At 26.2% G+C, this 19,164-nt stretch overlaps 4 protein-coding genes across 4 annotated transcripts; 3 read left to right on the top strand and 1 right to left on the bottom strand.

Moving 5' to 3' along the window:
* Positions 1-2,591: 2,591 nt before the first annotated feature.
* LOC110630457 (chaperone protein dnaJ 20, chloroplastic) lies at positions 2,592-3,195 on the bottom strand. The gene has a single exon (XM_021777967.2). The coding sequence runs from the start codon at positions 3,168-3,170 to the stop codon at positions 2,652-2,654; it is 519 nt and encodes a 172-aa protein (XP_021633659.1). The 5' UTR covers positions 3,171-3,195; the 3' UTR covers positions 2,592-2,651.
* A 2,667-nt stretch (positions 3,196-5,862) lies between these two features.
* LOC110630456 (chaperone protein dnaJ 20, chloroplastic) lies at positions 5,863-6,975 on the top strand. The gene is made up of 2 exons (XM_021777966.2): positions 5,863-6,405; positions 6,503-6,975. Exons 1-2 carry the CDS (start codon positions 5,920-5,922, stop codon positions 6,641-6,643), a joined length of 627 nt encoding a protein of 208 aa, XP_021633658.1. The 5' UTR covers positions 5,863-5,919; the 3' UTR covers positions 6,644-6,975.
* Positions 6,976-10,358: 3,383 nt separating this feature from the next.
* LOC110630453 (chaperone protein dnaJ 20, chloroplastic) lies at positions 10,359-11,296 on the top strand. The gene is made up of 2 exons (XM_021777961.2): positions 10,359-10,913; positions 11,011-11,296. Exons 1-2 carry the CDS (start codon positions 10,428-10,430, stop codon positions 11,149-11,151), a joined length of 627 nt encoding a protein of 208 aa, XP_021633653.1. The 5' UTR covers positions 10,359-10,427; the 3' UTR covers positions 11,152-11,296.
* Positions 11,297-15,695: 4,399 nt separating this feature from the next.
* On the top strand, positions 15,696-17,697 carry LOC110629096 (dimethylnonatriene synthase). The gene is made up of 2 exons (XM_021775970.2): positions 15,696-16,685; positions 16,827-17,697. The coding sequence occupies exons 1-2, from the start codon at positions 15,732-15,734 to the stop codon at positions 17,454-17,456; spliced, it is 1,584 nt and encodes a 527-aa protein (XP_021631662.1). The 5' UTR covers positions 15,696-15,731; the 3' UTR covers positions 17,457-17,697.
* Positions 17,698-19,164: the final 1,467 nt, after the last annotated feature.

The raw sequence follows: 19,164 nt of genomic DNA, 5'->3' as shown, positions 1-19,164 counted from the left end.
ACTAACTAAGTTGCTTGATGATGAAAACGAAGTCTAACTTCTGGTTTTAAGGAAAACCACTGCTTATGTTGTTTTACAGTTTGCAGTTACGTTGAAGTTCAAAACAAAATATTTTATTAAGTTATAAAGAAATGGTTTCTGTTCCGTTTGCGGTTGGGCAACGTGGGGCGGTTGCTGATGAGGCATTGTCGCGTTTGATATTCGCCGCTGTTGTAATAAAAAAATTTTATAAAAACTTAATTGAATTTTTTATTTTATTTTATTTTTTTATTTAAAATTAAAAAAAATTATTTTTTAATTTAAAATTTATTTGTTTATTTTTAGAGTTAACATGACACTACTAGATTTGGATAACTTAGTTCATTGTTCAAAAGGAGTCAGTGTCTGTACCCTCCTTTACGCTAAGCAAAAATATAATAGTTTATTGCTGAAGTAAGTGGATAAGACGAAAGTAACCCACGACCCCCAAACTCTTTCTTTTATTTTTTTTAAATATTATTTTAATCTCTATAAAAAATACACGGATTAATCTTTTAATTTTAAATAATATATTAAAATATTTTAAAAATATATTAATTATTTTTTTATTAATTTTATCATTAAATATTTTATTATTTAATTTTTATAATTTTAAAAATTTATTTATTAATTTATTAAATTTTATAAAAAATGTTAATTATTTTTTGAGTGTTTTAATTTTTTTATAATATTTAATGATTAAAATTAATAAAAAAATTAATTAAATTTTTTAAAATATTAAAGATATTTTTTTATTAATTAAATCTCTTAATTTTTTTAAAAAATAAATAAGTTTTGATTTAATATAATATTTTTTAAAATAATAAAATATTATTTTTAAAATAAAATTTTATTTTTATAATTTTAAAAAAATTATTTACTATTTCTATAATTTTTTAAAAAATTTTATATATTAACTAGCATACTAAATATTTCATATTTTAAATTAAAAATAATATTTTATTATTAAATAATATTATATTAAATTATAATTTATTTAATAAAAAATATAAAGTTAAATAAATTGAAATAGACTTATTGGTCCTTTATCAAAATTATAAGAGCTTAATTAAATTTGTTTTCGTAGGAGAGGGAAAGTGAAGAATTTAACCTAAAACTACTAGGTGATTCTTCAATGCTGGTGCCACTCGATTAACAAGTATTTGGCAAAGATGTTTATTCCCAAAGCTTTTTTATTCAATTTTATAGGGAAAGTTTTTATATGCATCCAATGTATATAATTCAATGTAGGTTTATTATATTATTTATTAGACAGGTGCATCCATATTAAGGTATATATAAAAATTTTCATTACTATAAATAAAAATTAATATAGACTATTCAATAATAATTTTAAAAATAATATTTAATATTTTAATTGAGTTAAAACATTAGTATTTAGTGGTTGATTACATAAATTATAAAATTAACTCTAGTAACGTTTAATTGACTATTAACTGAACATTTATATGCTATTAAAATAACTAATTAATATCGTACCAGTTAGAATTACTGAACAACGTCTTAATTATTAGATGGTAGTAATCTAAGTTGAGAGATTTTTTTTTTTCTATCTTGAAAGGTGTAAATTGAGTGCGAATGAATGTAGTGAGGGTTTTAATTGTCGGGGAGGCAGCTCTGGTCATTGCTCTCTTTTCCGATTGGTCGTGTATAGTTTTATTTTCGTTTGGTTGATTCAATTTTGATATTGATCTTAATCTTATTACATGTCGATCTTTTGAGGTTGATTAGTAGGGAGGGGTTTTATTCTCTCCATCTTTGACCTGGTCTGCTTCTAAATTTTGGGAGAAACTTGAGTGTCGACAATGACAACTTCGAACGCGTCACTATATCCTATTATTATCGCTCCCCTTAGCTCTATCACGTCGCCTCCCCTTTATGGTGTTTGAGTTGTCGGCGAATTAAGCCTGCCTTGAGTTTTGGGTTGGTTTTGGTGTAATGGTAGTGATAGTGATGGTGTTTGCATAATAAAAGTCCTCTTGTGATAACTGTCTGTGTATTTTGAAATTTCATCTGGTTGCATGTAGTGTTTGTTTTGTTGCTTTTTTTTGTGGCATGCGCTATTCTCTTTCTGTTTGTGTAAACATTCATGGCAGAAATAGTGGTGGCCTTGGGTGATATTTTGATGGTTCAAGCGGTTATGATCAAGATTTTTTTGAATTTGTGAATAGTTAATTAGGATTTGAGGGTTTTGGGTTGATTTAGCTCCTATCTAGACTTGTTTCTCCTTTCGCCTACTGAACTTTTAATGCAATTTACTTTAGGTAAAAAAAATTAAGACACTAATTATTTACACAAATTAACTTAAAATTTTAAATTCTATTTTATTTTAACTCAGATATCAATATATACAAAGTTAAATTTCTTAAGTTATTGATTAGATTAAAACCCAAGAAATTCGAATTCTCTATTTTTGTACCAAGTTTCTTAGTTTTTGAGTTAAATCCAGAGATTAAAAAACTTTAGCTCATAAATAGAGAAATTGAACTTCTTCAGTTTTAATCTAATCAATAACTTTAGAAATTTAGTAAGCAAAATTGTTATTGGATAAATTTAAGGTTAAATTGAAACTTTTACAATAAATTTAAATAAAAAGTTAAAATCGATCTAAATTAAAATGTCATCCACTTAAATTTAGGGAAGGTGCTTTTTTTTTCCTGGGATCGTTTTGTAGCAGAGAACATCGTATGCAAGTCCAGACCTCCTGCCATGTCTCTGTCATACAAAGCTCTGCTTTTGGGATCAGACAAAGTCTCATAAGCTTCCTGAACTTGAAGAAACCTCTTCGTGTACTCTTCTGCACGGCCAGGGGGAGAAACGTCGGGATGGTACTTCCGAGCAAGTTGTTTATAAGCTTTCTTAATCTCCGACAGAGTTCCACTCTTGGGGATGCGCAACAAATCGTAGAAACTCTGTTTGTTGAGATAAACGCCGGGAACCGCTGCGACTTTAACAGGACTGTTTCTGATGGATTTGGAACGAGTTCTTAAGGGAAAACTTGGTTTTGGAAAATGGGTATTGAAGCTAAAGTGAGACGATAGCTCAAGAAACGATTTTTGAGTTGAGAGATTGGGTTTCGAGATGGTGTGGAAGCTACCACAGCTTCCAGTAGAGATCATTGTGCTGGTCATGTTTCTGTGTGTTTCTCTGTTGCTTTCTCGATTTAGACCGTTGAGAGAAGTAGATGGCGTGAAGCCTATATATAAAGAAAGAGGGAAAGAACCCAAGGAGAGCTAAGATATAATAATAGTAAAATTACTATTTATTTAGGAAAACTTATTAATCAGTTATTCAATTTAAAAAATATATTTAAATATTTTTAATATTTTAAAAAATTTATTAATTATTTTTTTATTAATTTTAATTATTTAATTTTTATATTTAATAAAAAATATTCAATAGTATTTTTTTAAAAGGTAAATAGCAATTCATTAATATAAGATAAACAAATCGAAAAATAAAGTTGAAATAAAATAAAAAGTCCTGATAAATGAATCCAATTGGGCTCAAGCCCGTAACTCGAACCAAGCTAGGAATATTAAAACCATAAATATCTCATATTTTTCTGGATCTTACTTTATTTTTTATTTATATATTCCGAAATGCTTTAAAATAAAGTTTAATTTTTTAGATTTCAAAATATTCACAATAAATATTTATTTTATTTATAAAATTAAAATTTTCAACATCATAAAATAGATAAAAATTAAGATAAAATCTTTTGTTAATATGAAAGAGTGATTCTATTTTCCCAACTTCCGATCCCATTTAAAAAAAAATATTTTTATTAATAATATAAATTAAAATATTTCCTTTTCAAATTTTTTTTAATAAAAATACTCTTCATTTAAAAATTAAAAATAAAGACCTTTCTTAAACTTAAGCATTAAACTCTTTTTTTTTATAGAGTATATTATTTTTATGATAATAAATTAATTTTTCATGTAATTTTTAATTATAAGTATTAATAGTAATATAATTTTTAATATACTTTTGAATGTATTACTGATTCAGTATAATTGTAAGAAAATTTTAATAATATTTTTTTATTTATTTTATATATTGAAAAAAAAAGGAATGAATTGCAAGTAACTCTTCATCTCATGGCATCTAGAATTAAACAAAAAATCTGTCATTGTTGATATTTTGCATTAAATATGGTAAAAATTTTATTACTGATATCATCATTCTAATAATTAAAAATAAAAAATTGTAATATTCTTAATTTAATTTTTAATTTTAATTCATTTTATTTATAATTTTCAGATGACATATTTTTAAATACTGATAATTTATTTTTTTTATATTATCAAGTGTAATTTTTAACATAAATGGTGTGATAACATTAACTTAATAAATTAAAAAATATGATTCTCACTACTTGAAAATTTTATTATATTTGTTATATTAATCTAATTAGGTTAAAAATCAATAATTATTTTAGTATATTCAAATGACTAAATCTATTATATAAAATATAAATTGTAATAATAAATTAAATTAAATTTAATATTTTTTATTAAGTATATTGATATTTAATTTTATTAAAGTGAATACAATAAGTATAATTAATTTTTTAAGAGAATCATAATTCTTAATTTTTTTAGTTATTTTATTATTATAATTTTTATAATGGATAATTATGTAAAAAAATTATATTTATCAATATCTAAAATTATAAATAAAATGAATTAAAATTAAAAATTAAATAAATAAAAAATTGATTTGGATATATTTATTAAAAATAATTTGAAGGTATAATCGTTAAAATTAATAAAATTTATTTTTTTATAATTATTTATTAAAATTATATTAAAATATTAAATTTTTACATTAATTTTTTGTAAAAATATAATATTTTTATTAGATTTAACGATTAAATTTAATAATAGAATATAAAAATATTTAATGGATTAATTTAGGATATAATGATTGATTTTTATAATTTAGGTTATATTTATTTTATTAAAATGTGAAATAGTTTAAAAATTTTTTAGTTATGGTTTCAATAAAAAATATGAAATATATTATTTTAAAAAATTATATATTTTTTTATGATGAGTGTGAAATTTGAAGAGCACCACGCACGTTCCATTCAGATACAAGGAGCTCCACGTATGAAATTCCGGTGGGCATAGGCGTCTGGCTAAGCCATGTGGCCAAGCTAATTGACCCATTTCTTTTATTCTTCTTCCTTGAAAATGCGGCAGTTATTCTTGAACAAAGAGTCTCTCTCGCCACCTTAAACGCCGAATAATGCTCTCCACAAGCAGCGATGTCCTTACGCCTAAGTGACCAAAATTTGCTTATTTGTATTTGTAAAGTAAGTATCAATTTTCGTAAAATCATATTTAAAATAAAAAATTCTTAAAAAATAAGTCAATTAAATTGAAAATTTTCTAAACTTCTTAATTAATAGCAATCGTTATATTATTTAACAGAAATAAGTCTAGTTAAGTTATTATATTTTTATTTAAAAATTAAATAAATTCAATTTATTTTTTTTATTAACTAGATTTATATAATATTATTTTTAATAATAATAAATTTTTATGTTTTTATGTTTTAAAAAATGTATTAAATAATAAATAACTTTTAAAATTAAAAAAATAAATTTTATTATAAAAATTATTATTAAAAAATATTATATTAAATTAAAATTTATTTATTATAAAAAACTATATTTGTTAATTGGAGGAAACCATAAAATCATTTATTACAAAAATCTTAGAGAAAAAAGTTTCTTATATTATTTATTTTTTCCCTCTTCCTTTCCCTCCTCCCTCTATATATACGACTTCGATGCTTCGTCCTCTCAATGCAATTCATACCTTCAAAACAAGTAACAGAGTTCAATCAAAAACAGAGAATTAGAGAATTATGATTAGTGGAATGATCTCTACTGGAAGCCATGCCAGGTTCCACACCATCTCCAAATCCAAACTCTCAACCCAAACATCTTCTCACCTTAGCATCAATACCCATTTCTCAAAACCAAGCTTTTCATTGAGAACTCGTTCCAAGTCAATCAGAACCACCATGATTAAGGCCTCTGCCACCTCTACAGAAGCCGCTGTTGATAACATTTATACCAGTACTCAGACTTTTTATGATCTGCTTGGCATCTCGGAGGGTGGAACGCTCTCAGAGATCAAGAAAGCTTATAAGCAACTTGCCAGGAAGTACCACCCTGATGTGTCACCGCCGGGATGCACAGCGGAGTACACTAAGAGATTTATTCAGGTGCAGGAGGCTTATGAGACCTTGTCTGACCCAAAAAGTAAAGCCTTGTATGACAGGGACATAGCTGGAGGCCTAGACTTGCACATGATTTTCTCCTCTAGAAAGCGATCCTGCTCTGGCGAGGTAAATTGCTTTTCCCTGAAAACCCAGATTTCTGGTACAAGCAGCTGAATTTTTTCTGGATTTTTGATTCAATTTAAAACTTGTGATGATCACTCAGGGATTGGATGAAGATACAAGTGAGTGGAAAGAGAGGTGGCAATCTCAGCTTACAGAGCTAATCAGGATGAGTAATTACAATGATATGCAGAGCATCAGCTGGGGAGCTAAAATGCGAAGCCAAAAGATTTGCAGAAATTAGAAAGCAATTTTTCCTTCCATAGACTAGGAAAGCAATGTATATATTATCTTTGTCGTTTTCTTTTTCTCTCTGTTTCTCAGGAATCCTTTTTAATCCTGATGAGAAGAAGAAGAAGAAGAAGAAGAAGAAGAAAAGCTGTTAACATGATGACTCTGTGGTGTTAATTTTCCGGCCAAATTATTAAGTACATAAAACAGAGTTGTTGGAACGCCTGTTTGGTTGTTCTTTCTCGGAAAATTTGAAGCTTATGGTTCCCTTTACTTTTTCATATCTGAACTAGATTGAGAATAAAGCTTAGATGTATTTTAGTTAGACTATTGACTTGAGATAGTTTGGACCTCTTAGTTAAGTTTTTTGCTTTTGTCTTACTTTAAAAGAAAATACATAAAATCAAATTTGAGTACGCAGGTCTCATTCAGATACAAGGAGCTCCCCACATGAAATTTCTGTGGGCATAGGCATATGGCGAAGCTAAGCCTCGTAGCTAAGTCAATTGAGACCCATTTCTTTTATTCTTTCATCTTCCTTGAAAATGCAGCTTTTCAATTCTTGAGTCCAGAGTTTCCCTCACCACCTGAAACGCCGAATGATGCTCTCCAGAAGCAGCGATGTCCCTACGCCTAGAAATTTTTATTTTATTTTATTTTATTTTCCAGCTTCCTATTAAATAAAATAAAAACCAATTAATTAAATAAATGTCAGTTATAATGATATGGAGAGCATGAGCTGGTGAGCTAAAATGCGAAGCCAAAAGAGCAGAATTTGGAGACCAATCTATGCTTCCATAGATTAGGACAGCAATGTTTATATTCTTTTTATCGTTTTCTTTTTCTCTCTGTTTCTTAGGAATCTTTTTCAATCCTGATGAGAAGAAGAAGAAGAACGCTTGTTTGGTTGTTCCTTCCTGGAAAATTTGAAGCTTATACTGATCTTTAGTTGATAATTAGCAAACAAGACACTGCAGCAATTGATCTTGTTTTTGTGCATGTAATTAAGGGAAAACAACAAGTGATTTTAATTTTAGTTTATAAATTTATTTATATTTATCTAATTTTACAAACAAATTATATATTTATTTTGTAAAGTTATATATTTTATTTTATAATAATTATACATTTATTTATAAATTTATTTATATATATTTAATTTTATAATGAATTACAAGTTTATTTATATTTATTTAATTTTATAAGTAAATTATAAATCAGTTTTAGAAACTATCTATATTCATTTAATTTTAAGAATATATTACACATGCGAGTATGAATTAATTTATATTTATTTAATTTTATAAATAAATTATGATCATATGACAAATTATTTATATTTATTTAATTTTATAAATAAATTTTATATTCATTTATAAATGGGTTTGTGTTTATTTTAATTTTATAAAATCTATTTATAAAAAATGATTTATAATAAATAAAAATTTAAAAATAATTTTTTTAAAATGAAAATTAAAGAAATAAAATTTAAAACTTCTCATATTTATTCAAATACACTTATTATCTAAATAAACCTGTGAGTGTAAATTAAAAATAAATTTATAATTATAAAATAGAGAGAGTATTAAAATTTGTCCCCTTTAAATTAAAATTTTAGTTATTATCATATATTCTTTATTTATAAAAGTAATCCTCAACTTCACTTAAAATTTATTTTTATAATAGTATTAACTTCAATGTGCAAAAATTCTTTAATGTCAATGAACTTTTTATTTCATTAATAATTAAATTATCAAGAGCTTACTAATAACATACCTAATTTATTTTATACGTTATGAAATAAATAAGTCTAACAATTATTGAATAATTATAAATGCTTCAACTAAATTATGCAATCATTATTTGCAGATAATTAAAATAAAGAGCATGCCAGCTACCTAAATAATTCATATTTAACTAAGAATTTTTTTTCTTTAATTTCAATTTGATAATTTATACATAGAGTTCTAACTCATGCTTTTCTAATTAAGTTAACCTAACAGGAGATAAGCTAAAGAAAATTTGTGACAGATAGGTAAATTGGATCGGATAAATTTATTGAAAGAATAAAATATTTTTTTTCAAATTTATATATTGTTTAATTAGTTATAATTGTAAAAATAAAAAATATTAATAAATTCATAAATCCAGATACAAGGAGCTCCACAGATGAAATTGAGACCCATTTCTTTAATTCTTTCATCTTCCTTGAAAATGCAGTAATTGTTCTTAAATCCAGAGTTTCCCTCACCACCTCAATCGCCGAATAATGCTCTTCAGATGCAGCGATGTGCCTTCGCCTATAAAATTTTATTTAATTTTCCAGCTTCCTTTTAAATAAAATTAAAATTAATTTCATAATAAAATTTAATCTAATAATAAATTTATCTCAATAAATTTCAAAAATTTTAAATTCTACTCCTTTAATTTTTATTTTTTAAAAAAAACTTATTAAGAATCCAAATTTATTTATTATTGCTTTATTATAATAACAGACAAGAAAAGAGTAGAACAAAAGGCAATAAGAAAACTTTCTCCTTGAAACTTGGTGTTTAATATTTATAAGCCTGGGTGACATGTCAGAAACTGTTAAATCCTTAACGGTTTTGTTAAACAAAATGATTAGTTAAAAACTAAACAAATGGCAGTTAAATCCTTAGATCCGACGAAACAGAATCTGTTCTTTCCTTCTTTTTTTTTTATTTATTTATATATTTTATTTTCTTTAAGAGTGGGACTTCTAGAAGAACATTTAAGAAATGGGCAACAGCAGGTGAAGTGTCTGAGACGATGTCTTTTGTCCCTACGATGGGAACGTGATGAGACTCACTTATAGATAAGCTCGCTATCCATCATCATTATTATTATTATTTTTAAGGGCTAAATCAGGATATCAGCTGGAAAAAAAAAAATAAAATAATTGGGTTCTTCTTTAATGAAAATTTACAATTTTGTCTTCGTATTAAGCAGAAATAATTCATCGATTTGATTTTAACAAATATATTAAAATATTTTTAATATTTTAAAATAAAATAATTAATTATTAAATTTTCTTTTATTTACAAAATTAGAAAGTCAAAAAAACTTAAATTTGAGTCTACCAATAATTTTTTTTATTATTATCTTTAATTAATATTTAAATTCAAAAATTTTTAAATTCTAGATCTATTGATAGGTATAATGTATTATTGTGTTTGAATAGAGGATGAAATATAAAATTAAACGTAATAAACTTTAGAGCTATGTATTATTTAATTGAAGGCAGCATGCGAAGCTGAGAAGAAAGATGAGCACGTGTATGACGGTGGAATGGCTAAGGCTTTACAAAGTTTTGATCTACAAAACCTGAGTTGGATCTCCGTCATTGCACTTAACCTGTGGTCGGATTTTTCTAAACACACGCTTCACCCGATTTTATAATTAAGCTTAAAGGACTATCTTATAAAATTCTCTCCTTAATTTTTTCTTTTCAGTAATCACAAATATAATTCTATTAAAATATTTTTAACGAATATTTATTTATTTTATTTATAAAAATTTAATTTAATTTTACTTAAATATTGAGTTTATTTCAGCACTAATTAATAAATTATCTCTTTAATTTAATATAAATTGAATTATGAAAACAACAATTATATGAATAATTTTTTCTCTTGGACTTTATCAATTTATATTATTTTTTTATTCTCTTTTCCCTTCGCTCTCCCTATATATGACTTCGATGCATGCATCTCTCAATGCAAATGCAATTCATATCCTCGAAACAAGTTACAGAGCTTCAGGAGAATTAGAGAAATATGACTACTGGAGTGATCTCTACTGGAAGCCATGCGAGCTTCCACACCATTTCCAAATCCAAACTCTCAACCCAACCATCTTCTCACCTTAGCTTCAATACCCATTTCTCAAAACCAAGCTTTTCCTTGAGAACTCATTCCAAATCTATCAGAACCACCCCGATTAAGGCCTCTGCCACCACTACAGCGGCCGCTGTTGATAACATTTATACCAATACTCAGACTTTTTACGATCTGCTTGGCATCTCGGAGGGCGGAACACTTTCAGAGATCAAGAAAGCTTATAAGCAACTTGCCAGGAAGTACCACCCCGATGTGTCACCGCCGGGCTGCACGGCGGAGTACACTAAGAGATTTATTCAGGTGCAGGAGGCTTATGAGACATTGTCTGACCCACAAAGCAGAGCCTTGTATGACAGGGACATAGCTGGAGGCCTAGACTTGCACATGATTTTCTCCTCTAGAAAGCGATCCTGCTCCGGCGAGGTAAATTGCTTTTCCCTGAAAACCAAGGTTTCTGGTACAAGCAACTGGATTTTTTCTGGATTTTTTATTCAATTTAAAACTTGTGATGATCACTCAGGGATTGGATGAAGATACAAGTGAGTGGAAAGAGAGGTGGCAGTCTCAGCTTACAGAGCTAATCAGGATGAGTAATTATAATGATATGGAAAGCATGAGCTGGGGAGCTAAAATGCGAAGCCAAAGGAGTTGCAGAATTTAGATAGCAATCTATGCTTTCATGATTAGGACAGCAATGTATATATTCTTTTTATTGTTTGCTTTTTCTCTCTGTTTCTCAGGAATCTTTTTCAATCCTGATGAGATAAAAAAGACAAAAAGAAGAAGAAGAAGAAGAATGGCTGTTACCATATAGCAAATTGGATGATCTTGTGTTGATAATTTTCCAGCCAAAGTTTATAAAACAGAGTTGTTGGGACGCCTGTTTGAAATAGTAAGGATAAAAATTATGAAATTAGGAAACATATAAATTTTTTTAAAAAAATTAAGACCAAATTATTAGAAGGTATAATTTAAACATTAACTATTTTTTAAAGAAAATTGAATAATTAAATAGATTATACTTCATTATAAGAGTTTCCTATTTTTTTAATGAATGAAAATATTATATAGAAAAATTAATAAAAATTCAGGAAAGAAATTTATCCTTATTTAATAAATATGATAAATATATTTTTTTTCTTCATCGTGTTACATATAATTTTCCACCCTTCGCCACTTTATTTACACATATATCGATAATTACCAATATATTTCTATAATTTTTAGATTTAATTAGTTAAAATGTTTATATATTTTTTAAATTATATTAAAATATTTTTATATTTTAATTTCGTCAATTAAATATAATAACTGTTGCTTTTTATTCATTCTTACTGTTAATCTATTCATTTTATTTTTTCTGATCAAAAGTTTATATGCCCAAATTATCCTCTAATTTATATAATTTTAATATTGATCAACTTATTTAATCTTAAATATTTATATTGATTAATTCATATAATTTTAATAATATATGTTATTGAGTTTCTATATTATTAAATATTTATATTTTTTTATCAAAACTAAAATAAGTTAATGAATATTTACGTGATATAATAATTAAATAATTAGATTTTATAAAATATAATAATATTTTAATTGAGTGATTTAAAAATAGAAATTCAATAATCAATTTAATAAAGTATAGGGATCTAATAGTAATTTAATATTCAGCTTATATCCTAAGAATGGTAAAGTGTCGTTTTGGAGATTTTACCTTGGCTGTAAGGTCATTTTAGATAGGAGAAGTCTTCTGGTTGAGGAGACAACAAAAAGAGGAAATAAGCAGCAAAACCGATGGTCTGAAAAGCTAGGAAAATAGGACAAATGTGTATGCCTAATTAATGATAATTTATTAATATATTTTTATAAATTCCACCTACTATAAATTTAACATGATATAATTTAATTAATTAGATAAATATCTCTCAGTGCAGAATAGAATTTTCTCATCCTTTAAAGGTTGTTAAGCGGGTAATATTTGATTTAAATTAAAAAAATTAATTAAACTAAATTAATTTAAAATTTTAATTTAATTTTTTATTTATTTTAATTTAATTTGAATTTAACTTTTAAAAATTTTAATTATTTTATTTTGATTTAATTTTAATAAAAAATTAAAAAATTAAACCAAATCAATAATAATATATTATTTTTAATAATTTAAAGAGATTAAATTATATTAAAATTAAAATATTTTAATTAAAATTTAAAATATTATATTATTTTTAATAATAAAGAGAAATTAGATTATATTAAAGTTAAAATATTTCAATTAAATTTTAAAATATTAAAGATAAAAAATAAAAATTTATTAAAAATTTAAAATTAATAAAATCGAATCGAATCAAATTAAATTAGATTTGTTAAATTTAATTTAATTTCTAATTAAAATCAATTTAATTTAATTTATTTAAATATTAAAATTTTAATTTTTTATTTATTCCATTCGAATTTGAATTGAATTCACCGAACGTGCATCCTAAATTCCTGATTGGCATAGCTACTGGATTCATTCTCTTGTTTGGGCCTTAGCTTCCTATTGTTTTGTGCTAATTATGCTAATGGCCTTTGAGCCTTTTTTATGTATTCCTTAAGCCCATTTTGGACTTTTTCTAATGAAGCTTTATGTCTTTTTTTTTTAAAAAAAAAAAAGAAAGGAAAAAGAGATATTGCGTGGCGTACGGGCGTTAAACACATGCAAGGATCACGTGGGTCAGGAAAGAACAACACGAAGAGATGGGAACCTTGCAGCCCATCCCTTTCTCCGAGAGTCATCAAAGATTCTAGTGTCTTTTTCATTTTAAATTCTATTTTCAGATGGCTCTATTGTTTATTTTTTAAAAAATAAAGATACACAGCAGCACCACAATATTTATTAAAATTTATATATATATAATTATTAATATATTTCATTTTAAAATTAAAAGTTAATAATAAAAACTAAATTATTTTATTAAACAATATTTTTAAATATAAATTATTTTTTATAAAGAAATGAAATTTTAATAAAAAAAAAAAAAAGAGAGCTAAGCTCGCAGCATCGCGCGAGCATTGCAGCTTGTGTGTTACTTGAATCCAATGTGAACGGGGGGCAAGAATTTTAATGTGAAAAGATAATGAATGACCTGAGGACATTCTCTCAATAATGCAAAATATGAATTGGACTGAAGCCTGTCGAGTTCAATAAATGTGGGCCCATCCCGACAGTAAAGCTAGTGGCTCACGATGCATTTACCATTTGTGTGGTTTCTGTGCTATCGGGGTCTCAAACTTGTTGTTTCGCAGTGGAGATTGTGATTGATTGTATGGCGGGTTTGTTACGAGTTCTTTGGCTTTTTGCTTCCCTTGCTCCTGTCGCCGTCTAGGTCTAAGCCAAGGCTCCAGTAGGTAAGACTGAGTTGTGCCGTACATAAGACTTAGTTGTGGTTTTAGGGCGATCCGTAGTAGATTTAAATTGAAAAAATTAATTAAATTAAATTAATTTAAAATTTTAGTTTAATTTTTTAATATTTTTTAATTTGATTTTTAATTTTAAAAATTTTAATTATTTTAATTCGATTCGATTTTAATAAAAAAAATCAAAAAAATTAAATCGAATTAATTAGTAATAATAATATATTTTTTAAATAATATAGAGAAATTAAATTATATTAAAATTAAAATATTTTAATTTAATTTTAAAATAATGTAAAAAATTATTAAAAATAAAAATTGATTAAATCGATTCGATTCAGTTTAATTTTTAATTAAAATCAATTCGGTTCACTCTAATTTTCATAAACACTAAAATTTTAAATTTTAATTTATTTAATTCAATTTAATTTTAAACCAAAACGACCGAATGATTCCCTTCCTCTTCTTCCCGCTTCTGTCCACGGTAAAAGTGGATGGCGGTTTTTAAGACTGCACATTCAGCAGCATTCGATAATCTAACAAAATAAATTAAAAATTAAAATTTTAATATTTAAAAATATTATATTAATTTAATTAAAAATTAAATTAAATTGAATAAATTTAATTTTTTAATAAATTTTTTATATTTTACTTTTATTATTTTAAAATTTAATTAAAATATTTTAATTTTAATTATAATTTAATTTTTATATTATTAAAAATAATATATTATTAATATTATTAATCAATTTAATTTGATTTTTTAATTTTTTATTAAAATTAATTCAAATTAAAATTTTTAAAATTAAAAATTAAATTAAAATAAAATAAATTAAAATTAAATTAAAATATTAAATTAATTTAATTTTTAATTAATTTTTTTAATTTAAACTGAATATTTATTCATAAATAATACATTACAATCTCCGTACGACATAAATTCAAATTGAAAATAAATTGATAGTTTAAATAGTTTAAATTATATTAATTTTATATTGATTTGAGATTCGATTAATTTATCGTTTATAAAACATTTAGCCAAACTTCCCTTTGAATTACCTCAATTGAGTTAATCTTAATTGAAATTTAACATTTGAAAAAAAAAAAACAAAGATGCCCAAGTAGAAGACCTTGATCACAAATATGACAAACCTCTCTCTTCTGGCCGCCCTCAAGCCAATCAAAGTGGAATGAGCAGTTGGGTTGTCCTGACTTAAGTGATATTTTTTTAGAGCGTTAAACACGTGAGGCGCACATGGTCGAGAAACACGAGGAGATATTATAGAAGGAAGCATTTATTGTACTTCAATAATTATTTTTAGTATTTAATTAATTTAAATTCATGCAAAATAAATTTACTAAAATATAATATATTGATTTTAAATTTTAAAAATATTTCATATTAAATATTTATCTGAATTCAAAATTATTAATTTTAAATTTTAAAAATATTTCATATTACATATTTCAGGATTTATACTCTAATTTTATTTATTTAAATGTATATACAATTAAATTCGTCATTTTCTATTTATTAATATTATCAATAAATAATCGTTAAAGTAAGTGTGTTTAATTTAATAAAATATATATTAAATAACATTGTTAAGATTTTATTTAAATAATATAATATATTTAGATAAGTTTACTTTACGATAATTAAAATATATAATTATGTAATTTAAAATAAATAATTCTTTAAATATAAAATTTAGACAGATTGAAATTTATAGTCCAAAAGTAAAGGTTTGTGATAATTATAAATTTATGATATATTGAAATTTTCTCTTATAAATACCTATCTAAACTTCAGGTAAGATTGCAGCAAACACTCCCAAGATCACCATGGATTTCTTTCCTTCTATCCAAACAATTCTATTTGCTCTGGCTTTGCTATTTCTCTGTGGTTTTTGGCGAACTATGTCCATAGGCCGCAGGAAGAGCAAAAGCAAGAAAAACGGAGTACCTGAACCATCTGGTGCGTGGCCTTTGATTGGTCACCTACATCTCCTAGGTGATAAAGCACCAGCCTGTAAAATCCTTGGAGCCCTTGCTGATAAAGCTGGCCCTATTTACTCACTCAGGTTGGGCATGAACCGAATATTGGTGGTGAGTGGTCGGGAAATGGTAAAGGAATGCTTGACTACAAACGACAAAATTTTTGCCACCAGAGCGAGCATAGCAGCCGGAAAATACATCGGTTACAATAATGCAATCATTGCATTAGCCCCTTATGGAGAATACTGGAGGGAAATTAGAAAGCTGGCTACTCTTCAGCTTCTATCGAACCACCGGCTTGAAGTTCTTAAGCATGTCAGGTTATCAGAAGTGGACATGTTCTTGAAAGATTTGTACAATATTTACGTAGAGAATGTGAGAAATCCTTCCAAGGTGACGATAAGCAAGTTGTTTGAGCAAGTTACGTTCAATATAAGCCTGAGAATGATCGTGGGGAAGAGATTTTCAAGCAGTAAATATGGGGAAGAGAACAGCGAAGCCTGCAGGTACAAGAAGGCCATTGCAGAAGCTCTATATCTGGCTGGGACGTTTGTGGCGTCGGATGCGATTCCATGGGTGGAATGGATGGATCTTAAAGGGCATATCGCTGCAATGAAGAGGACTGGCAAGGAACTTGACGCAGTCATTGAGACTTGGCTAGAGGAACATGTGAATAAAAGATTGGTCAAAGATGAGAAGAATGGTGAAGGCGACTTGATGGACATTATGCTTGAAAACCTTGAAGAAGATGTTGTGATGTCTGGTCATACACGTGATATTGTCATCAAGGCAACTACTTTGGTAGGTTTCTGCAATCGTTGTCTAAATACGGTTCATCATCATTGTCAATTGAATTCATAATTATATTTCCACTATGTATCAATTAAAAGCAATTCACTTTACAATCTCTCTTAATTTGTACTCTTCATGTGCTTACTTCAGATTCTTACCCTCACCGGAGCTGGAAGCACAGCAGTGACATTGACATGGGCACTATCATTGCTACTAAACAACCCAAACGTGCTAAAAGCAGCCCAAGAAGAGTTAGACGTCCATGTTGGGAAACAAAAATGGGTGCAAGAATCAGACATTCCGCAACTCAAATATCTGCAGGCCATTGTTAAAGAAACCCTACGCTTGTACCCACCTGGCCCTCTAACAGGAATACGAGAGGCCATGGACGACTGCTACGTGGGTGGCTATCATGTCTCCAAGGGGACACGACTAGTTGTTAACATATGGAAGCTACATCGAGACCCTCTTGTCTGGAAAGATCCAAACTTGTTTCAACCCGAGAGATTTCTGACCACTCATGCTCATCTTGATGTTAGAGGTCAAAATTTTGAATATATTCCTTTCAGTTCAGGGAGAAGATCATGTCCTGCTATTAATTTTGGCTTGCAAGTGGTTCAATTGACTCTTGCTAGGCTTCTTCAGGGATTTGATTTGACGACAATTGGAGGCTTGCCTGTGGATATGAAGGAAGGCTTGGGAATTGCCTTGCCAAAGGTAGATCCCGTTGAAGTTATCATCGAACCACGCCTCGCTTTGGAGCTCTATCAATGTCTTTGAATCAATTACTTATCATGTTATAGGTCTAAAACATTGAAAAAGATAAGCTTGTTTAGATCGAGTCCACATGGACGTGTAGAATAAAATAATAGTGAAATTTATATGAAATTCTATGCAGTTATGCTACGATTCATATAAATTCGATTTAAGTAAGAATTAGTCTGTATTAATGTTGTCCCAGTGTAATAAATAAAGACATCACAGCAATAAAGGTCTATGCCACTTTTTTTTTTTTTTTTTTTGAAATAGAGCTATGCCACTATTATAAGTTTTAAATATAAAATATATTTACTTCAAACGAGATTATATAAATCCATTCTCTTAATAAGTTATTTAAAGTGTATATATTAACTTATTTCTTTATTAATTTAAAAAACATGAGAAAATAAAAATAAAAAATTTTAAAAATCTTGCTTTGGTCCATAAACTTTGGTAGAGCTTGATGATACTAAAAGTTAATAAATTGTGTGTATCTAACTATTTTCGGTATTAAAAATAGAGTATATGAAAAGTATCACAGAATTAAAGAAATTCTCTATATACAAAAAAAAAACTTTTAAGTCAAGATGAATCAAAGAAGTTAAGTATTTTTAAGATTTATTGTAATTGAGTGAGTGAGTTGATATGTCCATGATACAATCTTTTACTCTCATTTTGTTTAGAAAACACAAAAAGTGTTTTCTAAGAGAAGAAATTTTATTCAAAAATATTTTTAAAAAGCAAAAATTTGAAAGTTACTCCTTTAACTTATTAAAATTTTTAGAAGATTAAAATTAGATATATAATTTTAAATACAGTTTAAATTTAGGTATTTCATTTTTACTTTCATTTAAACTTCAGCCTGCGAATTTAATTAATTTCGGTTTGCATGATTTTAATATTATAACGGCTAGTATTTTTAAAATTTACTACAATAAAATTATTTCTGCAACTAAGAAAAAAAATTTTCAAACACCTATTTAGAGATTAATTTTCTTCATAAATGAATAATGAAAACACTAATTTTTAAGAGTATCAAAACTCTTATATTAAAAACTTTTCATTCAAATATCTAATCTTCGTTAACAAATTTTTTTTTTCTCTTAAAATTATTCTATTATAATCGTTGAGAGTATTTATTTCTGAAGTTGATTAAGTGTTCACATAATAGAGATTTTAAGCCCATATTAAAATTTAGATAAACGTTTAAGTGGTGTATCAAACGTATAAAGGTTTATAAATAAGTAAAAATTTTATTATTGTATATAAGGCTATTCTTTTCTTTGGCAAAAGATGTTTAGTGGACATAAGTAGTATTGACCAAACCATTATAAATTATCTGAATTTAATTTTCTTATCTTTAAAACTCTTGTTTTAATTTTTATTATTTATCTGTTTACGAGTTAAATTAATATTATGAAAATATGCTAAAATTAGCATGTTAATTTATTTTTACTTTATTTTATCTGCATTTATTTAATACTTATTTATCTGTAATAAGTTAATTTCTTAATTTTTTAAAAAAATCTTTGAAATATCTATTACCGGTCACTCTCTTACAATGAGAATTAGTAATCACAAATTTTCACTAAAATTTAAAGCAACTGTTGAAAAATTTTGTCTCTTAATCTAGAAGGAGAGAACGCAAGTCATGGCAATATCCAATCACATTGAGCATTCGTCATCTGAACAATAAATAAAATAGATTTGAAAAGTCAACACTTTCTCT

This window comes from Manihot esculenta, chromosome 13, assembly GCF_001659605.2.
Source record: "Manihot esculenta cultivar AM560-2 chromosome 13, M.esculenta_v8, whole genome shotgun sequence".
NCBI lineage: Eukaryota > Viridiplantae > Streptophyta > Magnoliopsida > Malpighiales > Euphorbiaceae > Manihot > Manihot esculenta.
The sequence above is the reverse complement of the archived record's forward strand: the minus strand, read 5'-3'. Positions and strand labels throughout refer to the sequence as shown.

Excerpts from the sequence above, each read along its gene's own strand:
- LOC110630457 (XM_021777967.2), bottom strand. The coding sequence starts at position 3,170 with ATGACCAGCACAATGATCTCTACTGGAAGCTGTGGTAGCTTCCACACC.
- LOC110630456 (XM_021777966.2), top strand. The coding sequence starts at position 5,920 with ATGATTAGTGGAATGATCTCTACTGGAAGCCATGCCAGGTTCCACACC. Across the intron at positions 6,406-6,502 it reads AGCGATCCTGCTCTGGCGAG|GGATTGGATGAAGATACAAG; the intron begins GTAAATTGCTTT and ends ATGATCACTCAG.
- LOC110630453 (XM_021777961.2), top strand. The coding sequence starts at position 10,428 with ATGACTACTGGAGTGATCTCTACTGGAAGCCATGCGAGCTTCCACACC. Across the intron at positions 10,914-11,010 it reads AGCGATCCTGCTCCGGCGAG|GGATTGGATGAAGATACAAG; the intron begins GTAAATTGCTTT and ends ATGATCACTCAG.
- LOC110629096 (XM_021775970.2), top strand. The coding sequence starts at position 15,732 with ATGGATTTCTTTCCTTCTATCCAAACAATTCTATTTGCTCTGGCTTTG. Across the intron at positions 16,686-16,826 it reads TCATCAAGGCAACTACTTTG|ATTCTTACCCTCACCGGAGC; the intron begins GTAGGTTTCTGC and ends TGCTTACTTCAG.